The sequence below is a fragment of the Eulemur rufifrons genome, chromosome 6, assembly GCF_041146395.1.
Source record: "Eulemur rufifrons isolate Redbay chromosome 6, OSU_ERuf_1, whole genome shotgun sequence".
NCBI classification, from domain to species: Eukaryota; Metazoa; Chordata; class Mammalia; order Primates; family Lemuridae; genus Eulemur; species Eulemur rufifrons.
This window is the reverse complement of record NC_090988.1, coordinates 97,646,026-97,663,906: the sequence shown is the minus strand read 5'-3', so window position 1 is coordinate 97,663,906 and position 17,881 is coordinate 97,646,026. Positions and strand designations below refer to the sequence as shown.

General features: G+C 61.7%; 2 protein-coding genes across 15 annotated transcripts in view; one reads left to right on the top strand and one right to left on the bottom strand.

Moving 5' to 3' along the window:
• The first annotated feature begins 1,019 nt into the window (after positions 1-1,019).
• On the top strand, positions 1,020-7,360 carry LOC138385026 (solute carrier family 22 member 12-like). Its single transcript, XM_069470661.1, has 10 exons — positions 1,020-1,412; positions 2,188-2,291; positions 2,827-2,981; positions 3,058-3,226; positions 4,659-4,782; positions 4,903-5,018; positions 5,657-5,871; positions 6,277-6,385; positions 6,589-6,792; positions 7,297-7,360. The coding sequence occupies exons 1-10, from the start codon at positions 1,020-1,022 to the stop codon at positions 7,358-7,360; spliced, it is 1,653 nt and encodes a 550-aa protein (XP_069326762.1).
• Positions 7,361-12,796: 5,436 nt separating this feature from the next.
• NRXN2 (neurexin 2) overlaps positions 12,797-17,881 on the bottom strand; it is a 100,099-nt gene continuing 95,014 nt past the window's right edge. For 10 of the 14 annotated variants that reach the window (XM_069470228.1, XM_069470229.1, XM_069470232.1 and 7 more), the window contains one exon: positions 12,797-13,101. In XM_069470228.1, coding sequence (XP_069326329.1) covers positions 12,797-13,101 — 305 coding nt within the window. Of the gene's footprint in view, positions 13,684-17,881 lie in introns of all 14 variants that reach the window. The other 4 variants (XM_069470224.1, XM_069470225.1, XM_069470227.1 and 1 more) reach the window with 1 other exon arrangement.

The following is a 17,881-nucleotide window of genomic DNA, read 5'->3' as shown; positions in this document are numbered from 1 at the left end:
AAGCAGGAGTTGACCTGAGGGTTTGCAGTGTAGAGGCAGGAAGCCCAGGGAGGGGACAGCTGTGGTGTGGGAGGGGTGGGGAGAAGGAACGTTAGGAGCAAAACGATCAGGGCCTGAACAGACACTGGCTTCCGGGTTGGGACCCATGATGGGAGGCCACAGCCAAGTTGGGGCTCCGGGGAGGAGTAAATTTGGGGAGGGGACAGGGATCCTGGGATGGCTTTGAGCACACTAAGCTTGGGGAAGCCCCAAAGGGCTCAGGAGAGGGTGACGGCAGAGGAAGGGTGGGACGGGCCAGCGGCCACAGCAGGTGAGTGGCAGTGAGGCTGGGCGGGCTGGGCAGGGCCTGGGGCTGGGCTGGCTGCCGCCCACACCGGCCACACACAAAGGTCCGCACAGCTGCCACAGCCCCAGGATCAGGAGGGCCGAGGTCTGCTTTCTCCTGGATCACCCTGTGAGGCGGGCAGGGCACTGGGAGGGGTGGGTGGGCAGGCACCCAGTGAGCACAGCCCAGGCGTCCCCCAGATCAGTCAAAGACCAGGCCGGAGTGGCCCCTGGAAGGCCAGAGAAATCGCTGTTCTTTTGCATTCGTGCCTCCCTCAAGGCCGAGTTAAACTTTGACCAAGGAAATGATTACTAAACCCTATTCCATAAGTGTCACCTGGTGACACTTTAATTCCAGTCTGGGTGACTTCAGTCTCCACCTTCCCCATGTTCCAAATTTAGCTTTTCCTGGAGGTTTGGAGCAGCTACGTCTCTGGAGGGATGTTGGTGGCCTCAGGATCACACCTCAAGGCTTCAGGTCCCAGCTGGAGCCACCCCAAGTGACAGCCAGTGGGCAGATGCCCAGAGAGCCCGAGTCAGCAAAGCCGGTGGGCCCTGACATGCTCCTGGCTGCCGGGCAGGGGAGGCTGGCGCGGGCACCGCTGTGGGGCAGGCCCGCCCGTCGAGTCGCCCGCTTTGCCCTGGACCAGCCCCTGTGAAGTGGGCACCTCCTCTGGGCCCCTCAGGAGGGCTCCATGGCATTTTCAGAACTCCTGGACAGAGTGGGCGGCCTGGGCAGGTACCAGGCTCTCCAGACGGTGGCTCTGGTGCTCCCGATCATGTGGCTCGTTGCTCAGACCATGCTGGAGAACTTCTCGGCAGCTGTGCCCAGCCACCGCTGCTGGGTGTCTCTCCTGGATAACAGCACTTCCCATGTCAGCGTCCTGGACCCCGAGACCCTCCTGGCCGTCTCCATCCCACCCGGCCCCAACCAGGGGCCCCACGAGTGTCGCCGCTTCCGCCAACCACAGTGGCAGCTCCTGGACCCCAACACCACGGCCACCAACTGGAGCGAGGCGGCCACGGAGCCGTGCCTGGACGGCTGGGTCTACGACCGCCGCACCTTCACTGCCACCATCGTGACCAAGGTGAGGGCCACCCGCACCCCCGCCCCAGCTCCTGGCACCTTGGAGGGCAGAGTCACAGATCACGGTTGGCTGGACTCAAAATGGGCCTGTCGTGGGAAGGACCCACCTCCCCAGGCCTCTCCCACTCCCGGCCGGCTCTCAGTCCCGGTCGGCCGCGGGGTCCTGCAGGGGAGCGGGTGCAGGAGGCAGCCTACGGGCAAGGATGGCCCCAGGCTCCTGGAAGTGCCAGGGGCACCCGAGTGGGCACCTCTGGACGTTGGCACCTGGATGCCTCTCTGGCCTCACCCAGTCCTGGCCCTGCTGACACTTCTCAGCTGTGACTCCAGGCACCTCAGTCACAAGAGGACTCAGTGACAATTCACTGGATTCCACAAGGCCAAGGCATACAGGGTACGGGGCAGCACAAGGCTGCTTCCCAGACGGGCATCAGTCAAGCCCGGGCCTCTTTGTAAAGAACAGGAGGGAAGCAGCCTCTGGGGGAGGGGCCGGGGTGTCAGCTCGGGTGGCTGCTGCCCAGTGGAGGGGAGAAGGAGGACGCTCTGGGCAATAGGGAGCCATGGAGGCCCTAGGGCAAGGGGTGGCAGGATGTTCCTCACAAGGCCAAGCTATGCCCATAGGTGCCCTCACTGTTCCATGGGGCCCTGCTCTATGACCCTAGAGGTCACCAGGCCAACCACCCACACCCAGCTCCCTGGGGGCCTCCCATCTGGCTCCTCTGTCCCTCCACTGGGGCTGTAAGGGCCTCCTGAGCTCAGCCCCCCTCCTCTCCCACCAGTGGGACCTGGTGTGTGACTCTCAAGCCCTGAAGCCCATGGCCCAGACCATTTACCTGGCCGGGATGATGGTGGGAGCTTCCTTCAGTGGCCCAGCCTCAGACAGGTGAGTACCCTGGGCCCGGGCAGGCACCCTTGCCCCTCATTGCCCCCGCTCTCCTAGGCCCCTGGACCTGCTGACCACTAACTGGCCTCTCGCAGCCAGGTCTAGAAAGTTCCCTGCTTGCTAGGTGTGGGTCTTTGACCTGCCACCCTGCAGCTGTGCCACCTAAACAAGTCTCACACCCTCTCTGAGCCTGCGGTTCACCAAGTCTACTCTGTGGGTTGTAGAAAATCACTGCTTCCCATCAAACATTCACCACTAAGTCCTGCTGGGCCATGCCCCTGCCTTTAGCTGCTGGCTGAGTGCCCCTGGTGACAGGGACTCGTGCCCGACTGAGCGTGCCTTGGGCTCTCACCTCAGGGACTCTCCTTATGCTCACGAGCCTTCCTGGGTGGAGAAGTGGGTCTGGCCCTGAGCAGCCTTCAGTATCCCCTGCCGCTCAGTGGGCAAGCACAGGGCGGGCTCTCGGTGGTTCAGACCCCCACGGCCAGTGCCACGGCAAGCCACAAACCCCTGCCCTCCGGTGTGTGTGCCGCAGGTTCGGGCGCAGGCTGGTGCTGAGCTGGAGCTACCTTCAGATGGCCATGTCGGGCACAGTGGCTGCCTTGGTCCCCACCTTCCCCCTGTACTGCCTGTTCCGTTTCCTGGTGGCCTGTGCCCTCGCGAGCGTCATGATGAACACAAGCACACTCTGTAGGTCCCCGACCTGGTGCCATGCGGGGGGTCCTCTATGCAGGCTCCAGGGCTGACCCACTCAGTCTTCTTGCAGTGATGGAGTGGACGTCGGCGCAGGCCCGAGCCTTGATGATGACCTTGAACTCTCTGGGCTTCAGCTTAGGCCAGGTCCTGACGTCTGCAGTGGCCTATGGTGTGCGGGACTGTTCGATGCTGCAGCTGTTAGTCTCAGCCCCCTTCTTCCTCTGCTTTGTGTATTCATGGTGGGTGCCATGCTCCACGCCGCCTCCTGGGAGGACACCCTGCTCACTCTCCACCCGGGAGAATGGAAGACTCTCCTTTCCCGGGGACAGAGCACTGGGTGTGCTGCTGGCCGGGGTGCATGGGCTGGAGGAGAACTGGGAGGGGGCCTGGCACGGTGCTCGGCCACTCCATGTGGGGCTCACGTGCCCAGGACGCTTCCCCTGCTCCTCCTGGGCACCTCCCTCTCCTACTCAGCCTTCTCCCTCCCCCCTTCCCATCACTTCCTGGTCCGTTCCCCTCACCTGTCCGTGCCTGCCTGGCCAGCCATGCTGCAGGCTCATTTTCTGAGCCCTTCCTCTGCGCCAGGCATGGCAGCACTAGGCCAGGCTGGGGGTGGGATGCAAAGATACTAAACACACACACACACACACACACACACACACACAATCACACGGCACAGCCCCAGTCTGCCTCGTAGACTGACATTACTGATGCATGTGTCTGTCTGCTGGAGAACAGGGAGCAGGACCCAGTCATCAGAGGGGACTCCATGGTCCCCACGCAGGGCTGGCAGGTATAGGAGGTTGGGAAATGTCTGCACTGCCCTGAAATAAATCAGGCATGGCCCTTGCCAAGCACTAGTGTGCACAAAAACTATTTGTTGGATGGGTGAATGGGTGGGTGGATGGGTGGATGGAAGAGCGAGTTGGATCCATCCACCCCACAGAGAGCCGGCTGAGCTCGGCTCGCCTCCCTGCACTCAGTAGCTGCTCGGCCGTCGTGGCCGCCGCAGAAAGCAGCACAGCTGAGGCCCAGTGGAGGGCAGGCGCCCGTACCCGCACCAGGAGGAAGGCTGACTTCACAAATCTCTCCCAACCCAACAGCTTGGAAAGGAGTAACCATTAATTTACAGACACTCCTCAGAGCAGGAGACAAGCACATCTTAGGCGGTGGCTCTGCAGGGAGGCCATCGTGCCTGCCAGCGGCCTTCTGGCATGGCAGATCGACCCCCATCGCCAAGAGGGTGGAGGGTGGAGGGTGGAGGGCAAAGGTCAGTGATGTAGACTCCAGGGCACCGCTCCTGGTTCTCCTACACCGACACTGGACCCATTTTGCAAGCCCCAGGACAGTGGGGGACCCTGGCGGCCTTGTAGACTGTGGTCCCGCAGCCGGTGGGGGACCTTACTGCACCTAGGCCCACGTGGGCCCGGTTCCTGGTGAGGCGGGGCAAGGGCTGTGGTGTCGGGAGGGAGGCAGAGGGGGCCAACAGAGTGGCTGCCACAGGCCACCGCACCCTTCACTGCCCGTCCGGTCCTCAGCCTCCCCGAGCCTGGGGCCTGTGGGCGCCAGGGAAGCCACCCCTGTGGGCAGAGAGGAGATGGCAGTGAGGCTGGTGCAGGCCAGGCCCTAGAGGCCACAGGCAGTGGCCATCCCATGCCCCCTCCATGGCAGGTGGCTGGCAGAGTCGGCACGATGGCTCCTCACCACCGGCAGGCTTGACCGTGGCCTGCACGAGCTTCGGAGGGTGGCTGCCATCAACGGGAAGAGGGCAGCAGGGGACACCCTGACCATCGAGGTGAGGTGGGGCTGGGCCCTTCCCCCGGCCCCTTGGATGTTCGGGGCCCCCTGGGAAGAGGGTCTCAGGAGGAAGGGCCCGCCTGACACCCCCAGTGCCAACAGCGCCCCCACCCCGCAGGTCCTGCTCTCAGCCATGCAGGAGGACCTGAGTGTGGACCAGGCTCCTTCCAGCCTGGGCACCCTGTTCCGCACACCCGGACTGCGCCTGCGGACCTGCGTCTCCATGCTGTGCTGGTACCTGCCCTTCAGCCCCGCCCCACCCAGGCCACAGCCTCCGCCTCTGGCTGCCCTGGGCTGCTGGCAGCAGGGGACCTGGAATCGGCTGGCTGCGAGGCCTGGGCCTCTGCTGGCTCTCCTGCTGGTCCCCCCGGCCTGAGAGGGCCTCCCAAGGAGGACCCCGACAGGAGACAGCCCAGGCCGGGGCTCAGCAGGCAGCTTTAATAAGCCGGACAGGACTTAGCGAGACCCAGGGAACAGCGTCTGCAGAAAGGCACATCCACACTGGTTGGAGGGACGTGGAGGAGGGAGGGAGTCATCAGAGCCAGGTCTCAGGGCCACCCAGCAAAGACCACGGAGGGAGGGCCTGTTTAGTGGCAGCTGGAACCATGGAGGGGACATAGTCACTCCCAGACAAAGCTCCCAAACATAGAGGGAGGGAGAAACACCCTGGCTTCTCCCCGCCTCCCGCCCTGGCCTCTCACCAGTGCCTCCATCAGCCAAACCCAACGGAAAGCCACGTTGGCGAGGGGACCTGGGAGACCCTCCCCCACCACACAGAGCCGGCAGCAGAAGGGCCAGGGAATCCGGTCTGAGAAGAAACAATCAAGTGAGCAGCCCGCTCCCCACCCTGACCCCCTGCCCGCTGCCCCCAGGTTCGCCTTTGGCTTCACGTTCTACGGCCTGGTCATGGACTTGCAGGGCCTGGGCAGCAACATCTTCCTGCTCCAGGTGCTCATCGGGGTGGTGGACATCCCAGCCAAGGCGGGCGCCCTGCTGCTCCTGGGCTGCCTGGGCCGCCGCCCCCTGCAGGCCCTGTCCCTGGTGCTGTCGGGGGCCTGCATCCTGGCCAACACGCTGGTGCCCCACGGTGAGCAAGCGCCCGGCCCAAGGCTCCCTTACCTGGGGGGCTTGAGCCGGGAACAGAGACCCCTGGCCCCTCTTCAGTTGGGAAGGAGCCTGCTGGGGCCGGTAGGGAGAGATGGCGGTCCCTGCGCAGGGGCTGCGGGTCAGAGTGGAGGGGGCAGCATTGGGAAAGGGTGTGGAGATACGACAGAACTGAGGGATGGATTGCAGGGGAGGGACATGGGGTTGAGGGCATCTGGGTCGGAGCAGATGGGAGGCATGAGGTCACTTAAGATGGTGCACACATGGGGCCCGGAACACCCAAGTGGAGATGACTCACAAACACTAGGAGAGAAGCCCCTGGGCTGCAGGGAGCCCCCGTATGGCCCTGGGCCCCCACCTGCCCTGCCAACCCCATGCCTATCCACAGAGCTGGGGGCCTTACGTTCAGCCCTGGCCGTGATGGGGCTGGGGTGCATGGGGTCCGCCTTCACCTGCATCACCATCTACAATGGCGAGCTCTTCCCCACGGTGCTCAGGTGAGGCTGTGCCTGGGCCCCAGGAGAGGGGCGCCCTGGGCTGGGATGCCAGATAGGCGTGGCTTTCCCCAGACCCGGATGTTCATGTCCTGCATCTCCCTTCCCTGTGGTCTCAGGGCTGCCTGGGCCTCCCTGGGCCAGGGTGGGAGGTCAAGGCCATGGGCAGGCAGAGCCAGTGCTCACAGGCGAATCTGCACCCGCAGGATGAGGGCAGTGGGCCTGGGCCAGATGGCAGCCCGAGGGGGAGCCTGCCTGGGGCCTCTGGTCCGGCTGCTGAGCACGCACGGGCCCTCGCTGCCCCTGCTGGTGTATGGGACGGTGCCAGTGCTGAGTGGCCTGGCCACACTGCTGCTGCCTGAGACCCGGAACCTGCCACTGCCCGACACCATCCAAGATGTGCAGAACCAGTGAGTGGATCAGGCCCCGGACCACCCCTCCCTCCCTCTCTCACTCCAGGGCGGTCTGGCCACCCACCCTCATCAGTGGACAGGGGGGCGCGGCAGAGGCCCAGAGAAGGATAGGACTGGCCCAGGGTCACACAGCATATCTCTGGGAAAGTGGAAACTCAGAGCTGGGTCCCTGGCTGACAATGTGGCTTTGTTCTCTGACTTTCACTCCACCATTCGAGGCACAAGTGGCCCAGCCACCCACAGGTCCACCTCCAGAGAGGCCAAGGGGAAGGGAGTGGGTAGCCCTTTGTGAGGGGAGATCTGGGGTGTGATGGCTGTTGTCGGGAGCCCTCACCAGCCCCAGACTCTACCACTGAAGCCCTCGGATGGCTGACGGGCTGTCATTGCCCACCATCCTGTGCTCTGGGAGCTGACTCCTGGGCCCCCTAAGAGCCTGAGTCCGCAGGCAAGGGTAGGGTCACTCCGCACCCTGAGACACACCCGGCTGTGTTTCCTGAACAGGGCGGTAAAGAAGGCGGCTCACCGCACACAGGGGTGCCCCGTCCTGCATTCCACACAGCTCTAGCCTCCTGGGAAGCCCAGCTGGAGGAGGAGGAAGAGGAGGCGGCGGCTTCTTCTGTCCTCTGGAGAGGGCAGGGGAAGCAAAAGGTCTCATCTCCAGGGGGCCAGTGGCTGTCCTCTGGGACCCTCACTCTCCCACCTGGATGTCCCTCCTGCCCCCTCACTGTCTGAGGAGCCCCCTTCAACACCGACGGGGCGACGGGCAGTTTGGCTGGCAGGAGGCGCCTGGTGCGCCATCACCCCGACGCTCCCTTGTGTGAAGAGGAGAGGGCCCAGGCCTAGGGAAGGGGCCAGCCCCATGGACCCTGCCCCGTGCTGCCTCCTCACTGCCCACGGCCACCCATCCGCCTGCACAGAGCTGGGAACGGACCGTCACCCGCAGTCAGGACCTCCCCTGGCTCCACACGAGCAGTGGTCTCAGCTCCTCAGGTTCACGCGGAGGCCCTTGGCAGCCTGGCCCCAGCCACTCCGGCCCCTCCCCACGCCTCTCCACACCCCAGCCACACGTCCGCCACATCTTCATGCCCGACAAATGGCACTCAGCCTCCCAGACCCAGGACAGCGACCCTCGTCCAGGGGTCCAGGACCAGGCTGGAGGCACTAGTGAAACTATCACCCATGGTCACCGCCTCGCACTGTCTCCTCCCACCCTGCCAGCCTGCGAGTTCCCAGAGAGCTGGGGTGGTCCCATTACCCCATGTCCCCGCTCCCACAGGGAGCCAGGCCAGAGTCACACTGGTGCGAGGACGGACTAAAGAGTGAATAAAGGAACGAATGAGCAGATGACCCCCGAGCCTCCAGCCATGCCAGTGATGCGCACCGGGGTCCCCCAGGGTTGGGGAAGGAGGACTGTGCGGGGGCTCCTTGCCGGAGGGGCGCCTTTCCCAGGCCAGTTTCCTGCCCCTCATGCCAGGCTGCAGGGGCCGTGCTAGGCACCTCAAAGCATCTTCTCATTTCACCTTTTTCTGAACCCTGTAAAGTAGATATTGCCCCTATTTTACAGATGAAAAACTGAGGCTCGGAGCCACTGCCTGCAACACACACAGCTAGGAGAGGGCAGTCTCAGGACTCCAACTGTAGTCGGTAGGTCTCCAGAGCCCGACTCCGGCCGCAACACCGCTGTGCTCCCCTCACCAGCCTCACAATCTGGTGTCTAGCAGCGCTCCTCCAGGGCAGTGGCAGGGCCTCCTCGCTCCTCTCAACTGAGCCAGGACCCGCACTCACGGGGAAGCACAGTGCAGTGCGGCAGAGATGTGGGAGCAGGCAGGAGCCACCCACTGCCTAGCCAGGTCCCCATCAGCTGTGCCACCCTGGGGCCACGCTCAGATGGTCTCTGGGTTCACCTGTGCCTGTGTCACTGCTTCCAGGCACCTCAGTGCAGGGCTGTCCCCTCCCCACCCCACACACCTGCAATGTGCGCACACACAGGATGGGGAAATAGAAGGCAGCTCCTTGCCCCCACAAGGTGGGGACCACTCCCTAGCCTGGTCTTGTCAGCTGCAGCCCCTGAGCCTCTGTGGAGTCATGTCCTTCGGCCATCCGCTTATGGTCACCCCTCAGGGAAGACCCCAGGGCAAAGGGGTAGGGGCAGGGATCTTGTCTGTAAAGATGTCCGAAGGCGAGGTGTCCCAGCCTGCCCATCTTTTGTCTCTCTGCTGCCGGCTGAGCCCCAGGGCCTTGCTCACCCTTGCTCAGCATTCCTGGGGCCCCAGGATGTCTAGAAGCTTCCAGAAGGCAGAACCCAGGGCTGGTGGGAAATGGCTCCCCCTCTCCCCCAGGGCATCCCTCCAGCTCACCTAGTGGGTCAGGGCTGCCCCTCTGCCCATGTTCCGAGTGGCCTTGCTCCCAGCCCTTCCAGGACCTAGGGCCTACTGGCTTCCAACATGTCACCCCTCAATCAGCTCAACAGGACCTGGAGGCTCTTGGGAGTGAGCATCACTGAGGCAGAGTGGGTTCCTGCCAAGGGATAAGGAGTCTCCCTCAGCAGTAGCCACAGGCTTCACCCAGGGGTGCTGCCCACCCAAACAGCAGGACCACCCTTTGTTTTGGTCCCAACATGGGGGCTCCCGACCTCAGAGGCTGCTGGGCCCCCTACAGTGAAGGAGCCAAGAGAACTGGGTGTGGGGAAGACGAGCCCGTAACAACCCCACCAGTCTCCCCCCATGGCGGTGGAGGCCTTAGGCAGCAAGAACAAGGCAAGTGGCTTGGGACCCACTTTGTCCACTCTCCTGCTTCCCTCCAAGCTTGAAGCTCACGAGGGAGGATGTGTGGGGAGGGGACAGCACCAGGCCCCTCGGCTCCATATCTGCCTCCAGAAGGACGGCTGCCACCCAGAAGAGTCCCACACTGGCCGGGCTGGTGCTCCCTGCCCTGGGGGCCTGTGTGGCCAGGGCAGGTCTGTGAACTTCCTCCCCAAGCCCCTGTCCTTGATAGCCCCAAGGTGGAATCTCCTGCCATATTCCTTCAAGGACCGCCTGTCAAGGAGCCAGGGTGCCCGGAATCTCAACCACCCCCGGGGGCTGTTGGGACTCTCCTGGGTCACTGCCAGGGCCTCAGATCAGGCCCAGGTGCTAAGTTCAACAGCAGAAGCACAAGACGATGAAACTGAGACTGAGGTGCCTCTCTCCTACAGATGGGTAAACTGAGTCCATGACCAGGTCCAGGAATCTTTCCTCTTACAACCAAGCCCTTGAGTGACAGGAGCTCTTAGCCTCCTTGCGCAGAGAGAAAGACCACGTCCCACAGTCATATGGCAAGACTGAGGCCCATCCTTCCAACTCCCAGACTGTCCATCTTTCTGCCCTTCCACCCTGATAGACTCCCCCCACCCTGTTCAGGGTCATTCTAGAAATTTCTGGAGTAAGGATGTTCTTTCCTTTCCTGATACCAAGGAGCTCCTGCCTGCCTGTCTTTGTTTTCTTTGCCTAGTGGTGGTGGGAAGAGGGGAACCTGAGATAAGTCTCTGTCCCTTGGGCAGAGAGAACAGCAACAGGGGACCCCAGAGGTCCCCATCCCCAGCACAGGCACAGGACATTCTGGCAAGACTGCCCCAAGTCAGGGCCTCTCCCAGACTCCCACAGGTGCTTAGAGCTGACCTCAGTAGCACTGACCTTGGGCACCAAGACCGTGAGCAGTTGGAGGACAAGCAGGGACCGAACCTCACCCCAGGCTGGTTCAGGAGGGCAGGAGGGGCCGAGTCCACAGAAAGCCACAGCTGGGGCCAGGCGGGGAGGACCTGCTCTTTCACTCTTGATAGGACTTTGGGGGAAGAACCTCAAGAAATCCTAGAGGGCACCATGGTGGGGAGGGTCCCAAGACAAAAGCTTGTCTTGGGTGTCTGGGGTGCAGGGAGGGGAGAGAGGGACAGGAGGGCAAGCTGGGCCTCTGGAGATTGGCACCTGCCACGCCCACTAAGGGACGGCCCCCAGCTGAAGGGTGGGGCTCCTGTGGGCATCAAGGGGTCTGGGCCTAAAGATGGACCAGGCTTCAGACGTGGAAAATGCCTGGAGAGTCACCTACAGATGGAAGATCATGATGCAGAACTGGGCAGCCCAGGGCAATGGCGACCAGGGGCACCAGCAGCAAAGCCAGGAGGGGAGGCCAGGGCGATGGGAGGAAGGTCGGGGGACAGGTGGATCCAGGGAGAAGTACTGAGTGACAGAGTGTGGCTGAGTTGCATCTCATGTGTCCAGTGGCGTGACAGCCCACCACTGCCACCCCTGAGACCCAGACCCAACCTCACTCTCTGTGCTGCAAATGTGGGTCTCTGTTCCTTACAACTGAGGGGCTTAACAAACATACACCAATCTCTCAACATGTCCGGGACCATGGACCTGTCAGGGTCTCCATGAAGGAGTGAACACCGTGGACGAGGTGGCCAGCTCAGCCTCCAGCTTCAGTTCCAGTAGCAGCTCGAAGTCAACAGAGTAGATATGGGGGCAGGGAGAGTCCCAGGGTCCAAACTGCCTAGAGGCTCAGGGGAAGGAGCAGAGACCCTGGAGTCAGGAGAACTGGAGGCCACTTGGACTCAGCCACTGAAGCTGTCATAACTCCAGAAATCACCACCTCCTCCAAGGGCTGTGGCAAGGATTAGGTATACATTGCCCCAGAGGCGTGGGCCCTGTCCAGCCACCAGGAGGCAACACGAAGCCCTGGGGATCCGTCTGCCTTCCTGAGAAGCTAAGGTCTCTGGAACCAGGCCAGAGACCAGCCATATTTCCTGTCCCAGTCCTCAACCCAGCAAGGACACAGGGGTGAGACAAAGACAAGCTGCTACCTCAGGAGCCCAAAGTCATGCTCAGCCCAAAGGCCTGGGGTCACTTACCAGCTCTCACAGACCCCAGTGTGGGCCCAGACCCCAGCCCAAAGCCAGGACCTAATAGCACCCACCCACCCCCAAAAACTGCACAGGACCGTTGGAATTTGGAAAGTTTTTGTTTTCTTTTTCCCACACATTTCCGGGGTTGGGGTGTTTTCCAAGACTCAGACACATTTGTTAACAAAGAGAGAAAAAAACTGGGGGAGCAGGGAGCCTGTGGGCAGAGAATGACCCCAGCAGTCCTCGGACAACGCCTCGCTCCCTCTTCCCTGCTGTCCGTGCCCAACAGGTGCCGCAGGCCACTGCTCGTGGTATCTAGAGTATTTGTCTTTAATATATATCTGCATTTGCCTTTCCCGCCCCCCGCCCCCCACCCCTGCTCCTCCAGCAGCTTCCCATCAATGCACGTCGCCCGGCAGCACACACAGAACAGGCCTTCAGCCCATGCCCCTTCCCCGGCAGCACCAGGCAGCGCCACTCCTGGTGAGGAGACTTGGGGCACTGGGGACAGCCCCTGCCCCACCACGCCCTGACCGCCCACTGGGCCACTGGGCCCACCCTCCCACCCTTCCCCCACCGACTCTGGAAACCCAAAGGGAGGAAAGGAAGGGAGAAACCAGACACACAAAAAAAGAAGTGGGGAAGGAGGGTGGGGACAGAGACAGCAAGCCTGGGATGGGGGCTGGAGGGCTTGGGTGGAGAAGGAAGGCAGGAGGGACAGAGGGAGGAAGAAGAAAAACTGAGGAAAATTAACAGGACAAGTGGCGGACACTTTACAAAACCCCCAGCCTTCCTTCCCGCCCAACCCCACCAAAATAAAACTACCCCCCTTAAAAAAATAAATCAACCCAGGGCTGTGAGCACGTGCCCTGCCTGGCGGGCGCAGGGCTGAGAGGGACAGTCAGCCCCAGGACTGAGATGCCGGCCACAGGCGCAGGCAGGCGGCAGGAGGAAGGGGAGAGTACGGGGTTTTTCCTTTTCTTTTTTTGCTTTTCCTCTTCGTGAGAGAAGCCTGAGGCAGCCAGGGAGAGGGTTCCCAGGCCCCCGGCAGGGAGAGGGCCGCACCCTTCTCCCGGGTCCTCCCGGGAGGGGCAGATGGCAGTGGGGCGCGGTGCCGGGGGCTCAGACGTAATACTCCTTGTCTTTGTTCTTCTTGGCCTTGCTGGGCGTCTTGGGGGCAGCCGGGGCCTTCTCTTTCACCACTGCCCCATTGCTCTGGGCCGAGTTACTGATGTAGTTCCGGCTCTGGTCCACCTGGTAGGAGCCCTCGTCGCGGTTGCGGTACTTGTACATGGCATAGAGGAGGATGAGGATGCAGAGCGCCGCCGCCGCCACGATGCCCACCACCATGCCCGTGGTGCTGCTGGACTCCCGGATCACCTCCACTGCGCCCGGCGGGCCCCGCTCCCCAGGCCCCGTGGGGTTGGCTGTGGGCAGATGGGGGAAGCCAGGGGCTGAGGTCACGCCCGGGCGCAGGGGAGGGGGCCTCCGCGGCTCGAAGGACGTGGGGGCCCCGGGCCCTAGGGGCGGGTTCTCCAGCAGGGGCTGCAGCGGGTCTCGGTGGTTCATTTTGCCCGCCGGCAGGTTGGGGGCAGGGGCGGAGGGGGCGAGCAGCACCCCAGGGGCACCCGTGGCCCCATCTGTCCTGAGGTTGGGCCGGGGAGCAGGTTTGCGGGGTGACAGGAGGGTGGTGCGGTCCGTGACCAGGGGGAAGGTGGTGTAAAAGTCCTCGTCGTCCGTAGGGGGGAGGCTGGAGTCAAAGACCTCCCCCGAGGCGAAGCCCGAGGCCTCGATGGGCTCCTCGCAGTCGCTGTCGTCCCGCTCAGCCTGGCACGGGCCCCCGGAGGGCGGGCGGCGGGCCGCGGGCGGGGGCAGCGTGTCTTGGGTGGCGCCCACGCCCGTGAGGAAGGGGTAGAAGGTGGGGGGTGGGGGCACGAAGGGGGACCTGGTGGCCACGGGAGGGGGGTCTAAGGAGTCCTCCGTGATAATGGGCAATATTAACTCTCCTCCTAGAACAAGAGAGAGAAGAGAAAAAAGAGGGCGTCAGCGAGGGCCGGGGCGCAGGCGGCCGGCACAGAGAGAGAAACAACAGCCTCACACACCCAAATCGGTTCCAATTGGCTTTGGCGGAGACTAGAGCGGGCCGGGCCCGCCCGCCAGCCGGCCGGAGCACTGCGCTTTAAGCGGGCAGCGGCTCGGATGCCCTGGGCACCCCACGCACGGGTTCTGTGACTCTGGGTTTTGGTCTTTTGTTTGTCTTAAGAAACCAAAAGGAACAGAAAGAAAAGGAAATTGAAAAGAAACGGAAAAAAAAACTCTACTGTTTTAAGGCTTTAAAAACAGATACAACAGCAGCATTTAAACAAACCTAACAACAATATCTTTTAGGGTTTTTTCTAGATTTTTCTCTTTTTTTGCTTTTTTTTTTTTTTTTTTTTTGCTTTTTTTTTTAAAAAAGAAGATAGCATACCACGGAATTCAGGCAACTTACATCAACAAATAGGCCGTGTGATTTTAGCATGAAGAAAAAAATTACAAACAGAGCTGTGTAAGCGGGTTCTCCCGGAAAAAAATAAGAAAAAACAACTTTTCCGTACAACGTTTTCTATCTGTTTGGTATCTCCCTCCCTCGCTCTTGTCTCCCTGGCCATCTTCCTTCCTCCTGAACACTCTCTCCTCCCTCACTAGCGCCCTCTTCCCCTCATTACACACAAAGCTGAAATCTGCACCGTGCAGGCTGGGGCCGAGGAACTGTTACCGCCACTTGGTGTCAGCATGTGGGGGAGGGAGGGAATAGTGGGCAGGAGGGCTTGGAGTGGAGGTGCATGACAGGCAGCTATGTAGGGACTGCTACATGAGTGAGAGGACTTGGGAGGGGATGGCCATGGGAAGGGGCGCGGAAGGCTGTGGGAGAGAGGACAGTGAAGGTGGGAGGTGAGGAGGCCCCTGAGGAAGAGCAGACGGGGAGGGCTCAGACACACTGGAGCAGGGTCCTGTCCCATAGGACTCTGGGAGCGGTAGCGATGAGCCATGTAGACGCAGGGAGGGGGGAAGGGGCACGGAGTAAGGGAGGAAAGTGGGCAGGGCCGTGAGATTCCTGAGCTAAGCCTAACTCCCCAACTTTCTTCACCCTCCACCTCTGACCCCCACTGACTTCCCCCCTCCCCCTCCCCAGAACCCCCATGGGCCGCCAGGACCTGGCCAGGGCTTGATGGCCTCTGGCCCTCTTATTATTGTTAAAACAATAATAAAACAACGGAAAGAAGAAGAAAGCAAAAAAAGAAAAGAAAATACATACACAGCCATCTGGGAGGGATGCACTTGCTAAAACAGGGCCCAGGGGAACTAGCGTGGAGGGCTGTGTGAAGGGGAGAGTAGGTCTCCCCCTCCCTGGGTCTGATAACTGGAGTCCACTGGGCAGAAACTGCAATTCCCATCAGCCCCCAAAGGGTGAGAACTACAACTCCCATTAGCCCTTGAAGGGGTGTGGACCACAATTCCCATCAGTCCCTAGGTCAACAACTATTAATACAACTCCCATCAGCCTCCTGGGCCTCCTCTCAAATCAAAACAGTGCGACCCCTGGCCTTCGGTAGAAGGAAGTTAGAGCCGGCTGTAGGTGGCTGGCAGGAGGCCTCACTCCTCTTGCGGGGCACCTCTGGGCCTGGTGGGGCTGCAGGTTTCCTCCCTGGCTCTCCCTCCAGCATAGCCTAAGCTCTGCCCACACTTGAGAGCCTCCCTCTGGTCTCTGCAGGGTGTGGTCTTCACAGATCATGCCCACAGGTCCCCCAGCCCCTTGGTGAAAGCATCCCTGGGCCTCCACTGCCAGGTCCCCCCTGCCCCACCACAGCCCCACCACAGCCAGGCCAGCTGCATTCCACCTCCGCATCTTAGAGCTTTTCTCCTTCCCCCACCCACCCAGCCACAGCCAAACACCTATGCTGACCCTTCAGATAGAGCTCCAGCAATCTCGCAGAGCCATCCTTGGCCACACCAGCCAGCCCACAGCCAAGATCTTGCCATTGAACTCAAAGCCTTGCCCCAGGCTGCTCTTCCTACCAGGCTCCAATCTCCTGGGCTGGGGCCCACCTACACCCCAGAATTTGAAGCCCCAGCCTGGCCCTCCACAGACTCAGCCACAGTGGAAAACTGAGCCAAGAGCAGAGAAGCATGTTTTGTGGTGCTGGGACTGTCTCACCCTGGCTTGCCATGGATGCAGATGCTTAGACCTGCATGGGCAGGACTTCCCAAGGTCACCAGGTGTTCGTGTCAGGCAAGGTGAACAAATGGACTCTCCATTCCCTTCTGCGGGTCTCAGAGGCCAGCGAAGGGCCAGTCTCACAAGGAGCCCAGGAAAGCCTGAATCCTCCCCTGACACATGCCTCCAGGAAGCTGCAGGGGCTGCTTGATGCTTGGCTTAGATGCTAATCTGGGAGGCCGCACACCTGTTGTCCCTGAGTTCCTGTGTGACTGTGGGCAAGTTTCTTCCACTCTCTGGGCCTCAATTTTGTCATCTGTAAAACTAGGATATTGTGCTCCAGTCCTAGGGTGAGGCCAAGGCCTGCCCCCATGGGCCCTCTATCCTGTGGAGGAACCTAGTGTGTCCTCCCATCCCCACCTGATGCCCCAGACCCACCAAAGGACAGCCCAGCAACCTGGTCCCTGGGTGAGGGGCAAACTCAACTGTCAGCTTTCCGGAGGAGGGCAGTGGTCCCTCCAGGGGGGGTGTTCCTGGCCCAACCATGGCAGGATTTTCCTTCCTGCATGGACCCTGAGTGCATCGGGGGTCTCCCTGCTGGCCCGCACCACCTGCCCTCTTCCCTGACCTTTGCCTTCTCTTCAGAACACCTTCCCCTGCTGACACCTCAGCGTCCAGCCAAACATCTTCTCTTCCATGCAGATCTCGAAAGGATGCTCCCTGCCTTGGGTGCCTCTGACACCACGTCCCTACTTTGTCCTGGAGGTACATCTTTGGACTCACCGCCAGGGAAGGCCCGAAGGCTCAAGTCCCATCTGTCTGTCTCCCTAGCACATAGCAGTGGGCCTGGCCCAGAGCTGGGGTCATCATGATTTTCCAGGGGAAGAGGAACGATATTCCTCAGGCATTTCCCCTGAGCCAGGCCAGGCTAGGTATCTGGGGAAGCGGGTGGGAGCCTCTCTCCTACGCCAGAGCAAAGCATTGGGCAGGGCCACATGATTCCTGAGCTAAGGAATCCCTGAGTTCTGAACAGCCCACCCCCTCCACCCTCCGAGGCGGCAGGCACGGCTCAGAGCTCAGCCTGGCAGGAGCCTGTTCCGCGGCCCAGCTGCCACCCACTGCCACCCCCACCTTCCATCTTAGACTGAGCCATCAGTTGCTCCTGGACACTCCAGGGTCAAGGCTTGGCCTTAGCTGCCTCATGACCGCTGGCCATAGCTGGGGCCCCAGAGAAATGCCAGGCCCAGGGCACAGACCAGGAGGCCCTTGCTGGGACTACATCTTGCCCTAGAGGGGCTGACAGGCTGATCAGGGCACAAACCTCAGCTCTCTACCAACTGCTCACCCCTAGCAGGGCCAGGGCACGTGGGGGGTTCAGGCCTGGGCCCACAGACAAGTCCTGCCCAGCCTGAGTCCCCCACAACCATGTTCCCCAACTTGATGGCCCTTGGGACCAGAGGCTCCCTGCATCCTCCTGTGCAGCCTTCAGGACCCCCGGAGCCCTCCCAGGCCTGCTCACACTGACCTCTTGCCCCTCCAACCCCAGCCGCTGCCTGTCTGGCCTCCATATCTGGGTCCCAGCCTTGTCCCTGCATCTGCAGCTCCTCTGGGGCTTCCCTGAGCCCTCCTCTGCCCGACGCTACGACAGCACATCTCCTGAGGTGTCCTGCCCTCACTTACCTCCCCCTACCGGTGCACCCTTCTTATGACAGCCTGTCTCCCGCCCTGCTTCCTCCCTGTGTCCTTCAGGCGTCCTGCACTCCACTCCCTCTCTACAAGACACCAGGCTGTGGGGAGCCCATGAGAACACTCGCAGCCTTCCTTCCCCAACCTGGCCTGGCCTCTGGGGCCGCCAAGTCACACTTAGTGTCGGGTGCTGGGCTCTCCTAGGGTCACACACCTTCGGTTCAGGAAGCGTCAGAAGAGGGTGCCTGGTGAGGAGTCGGCAGGGCCTGGAGGAGGGGAGGACCCCTCAGAGACTTCTCACTGCCCAAAGCCCAACTGCTGTC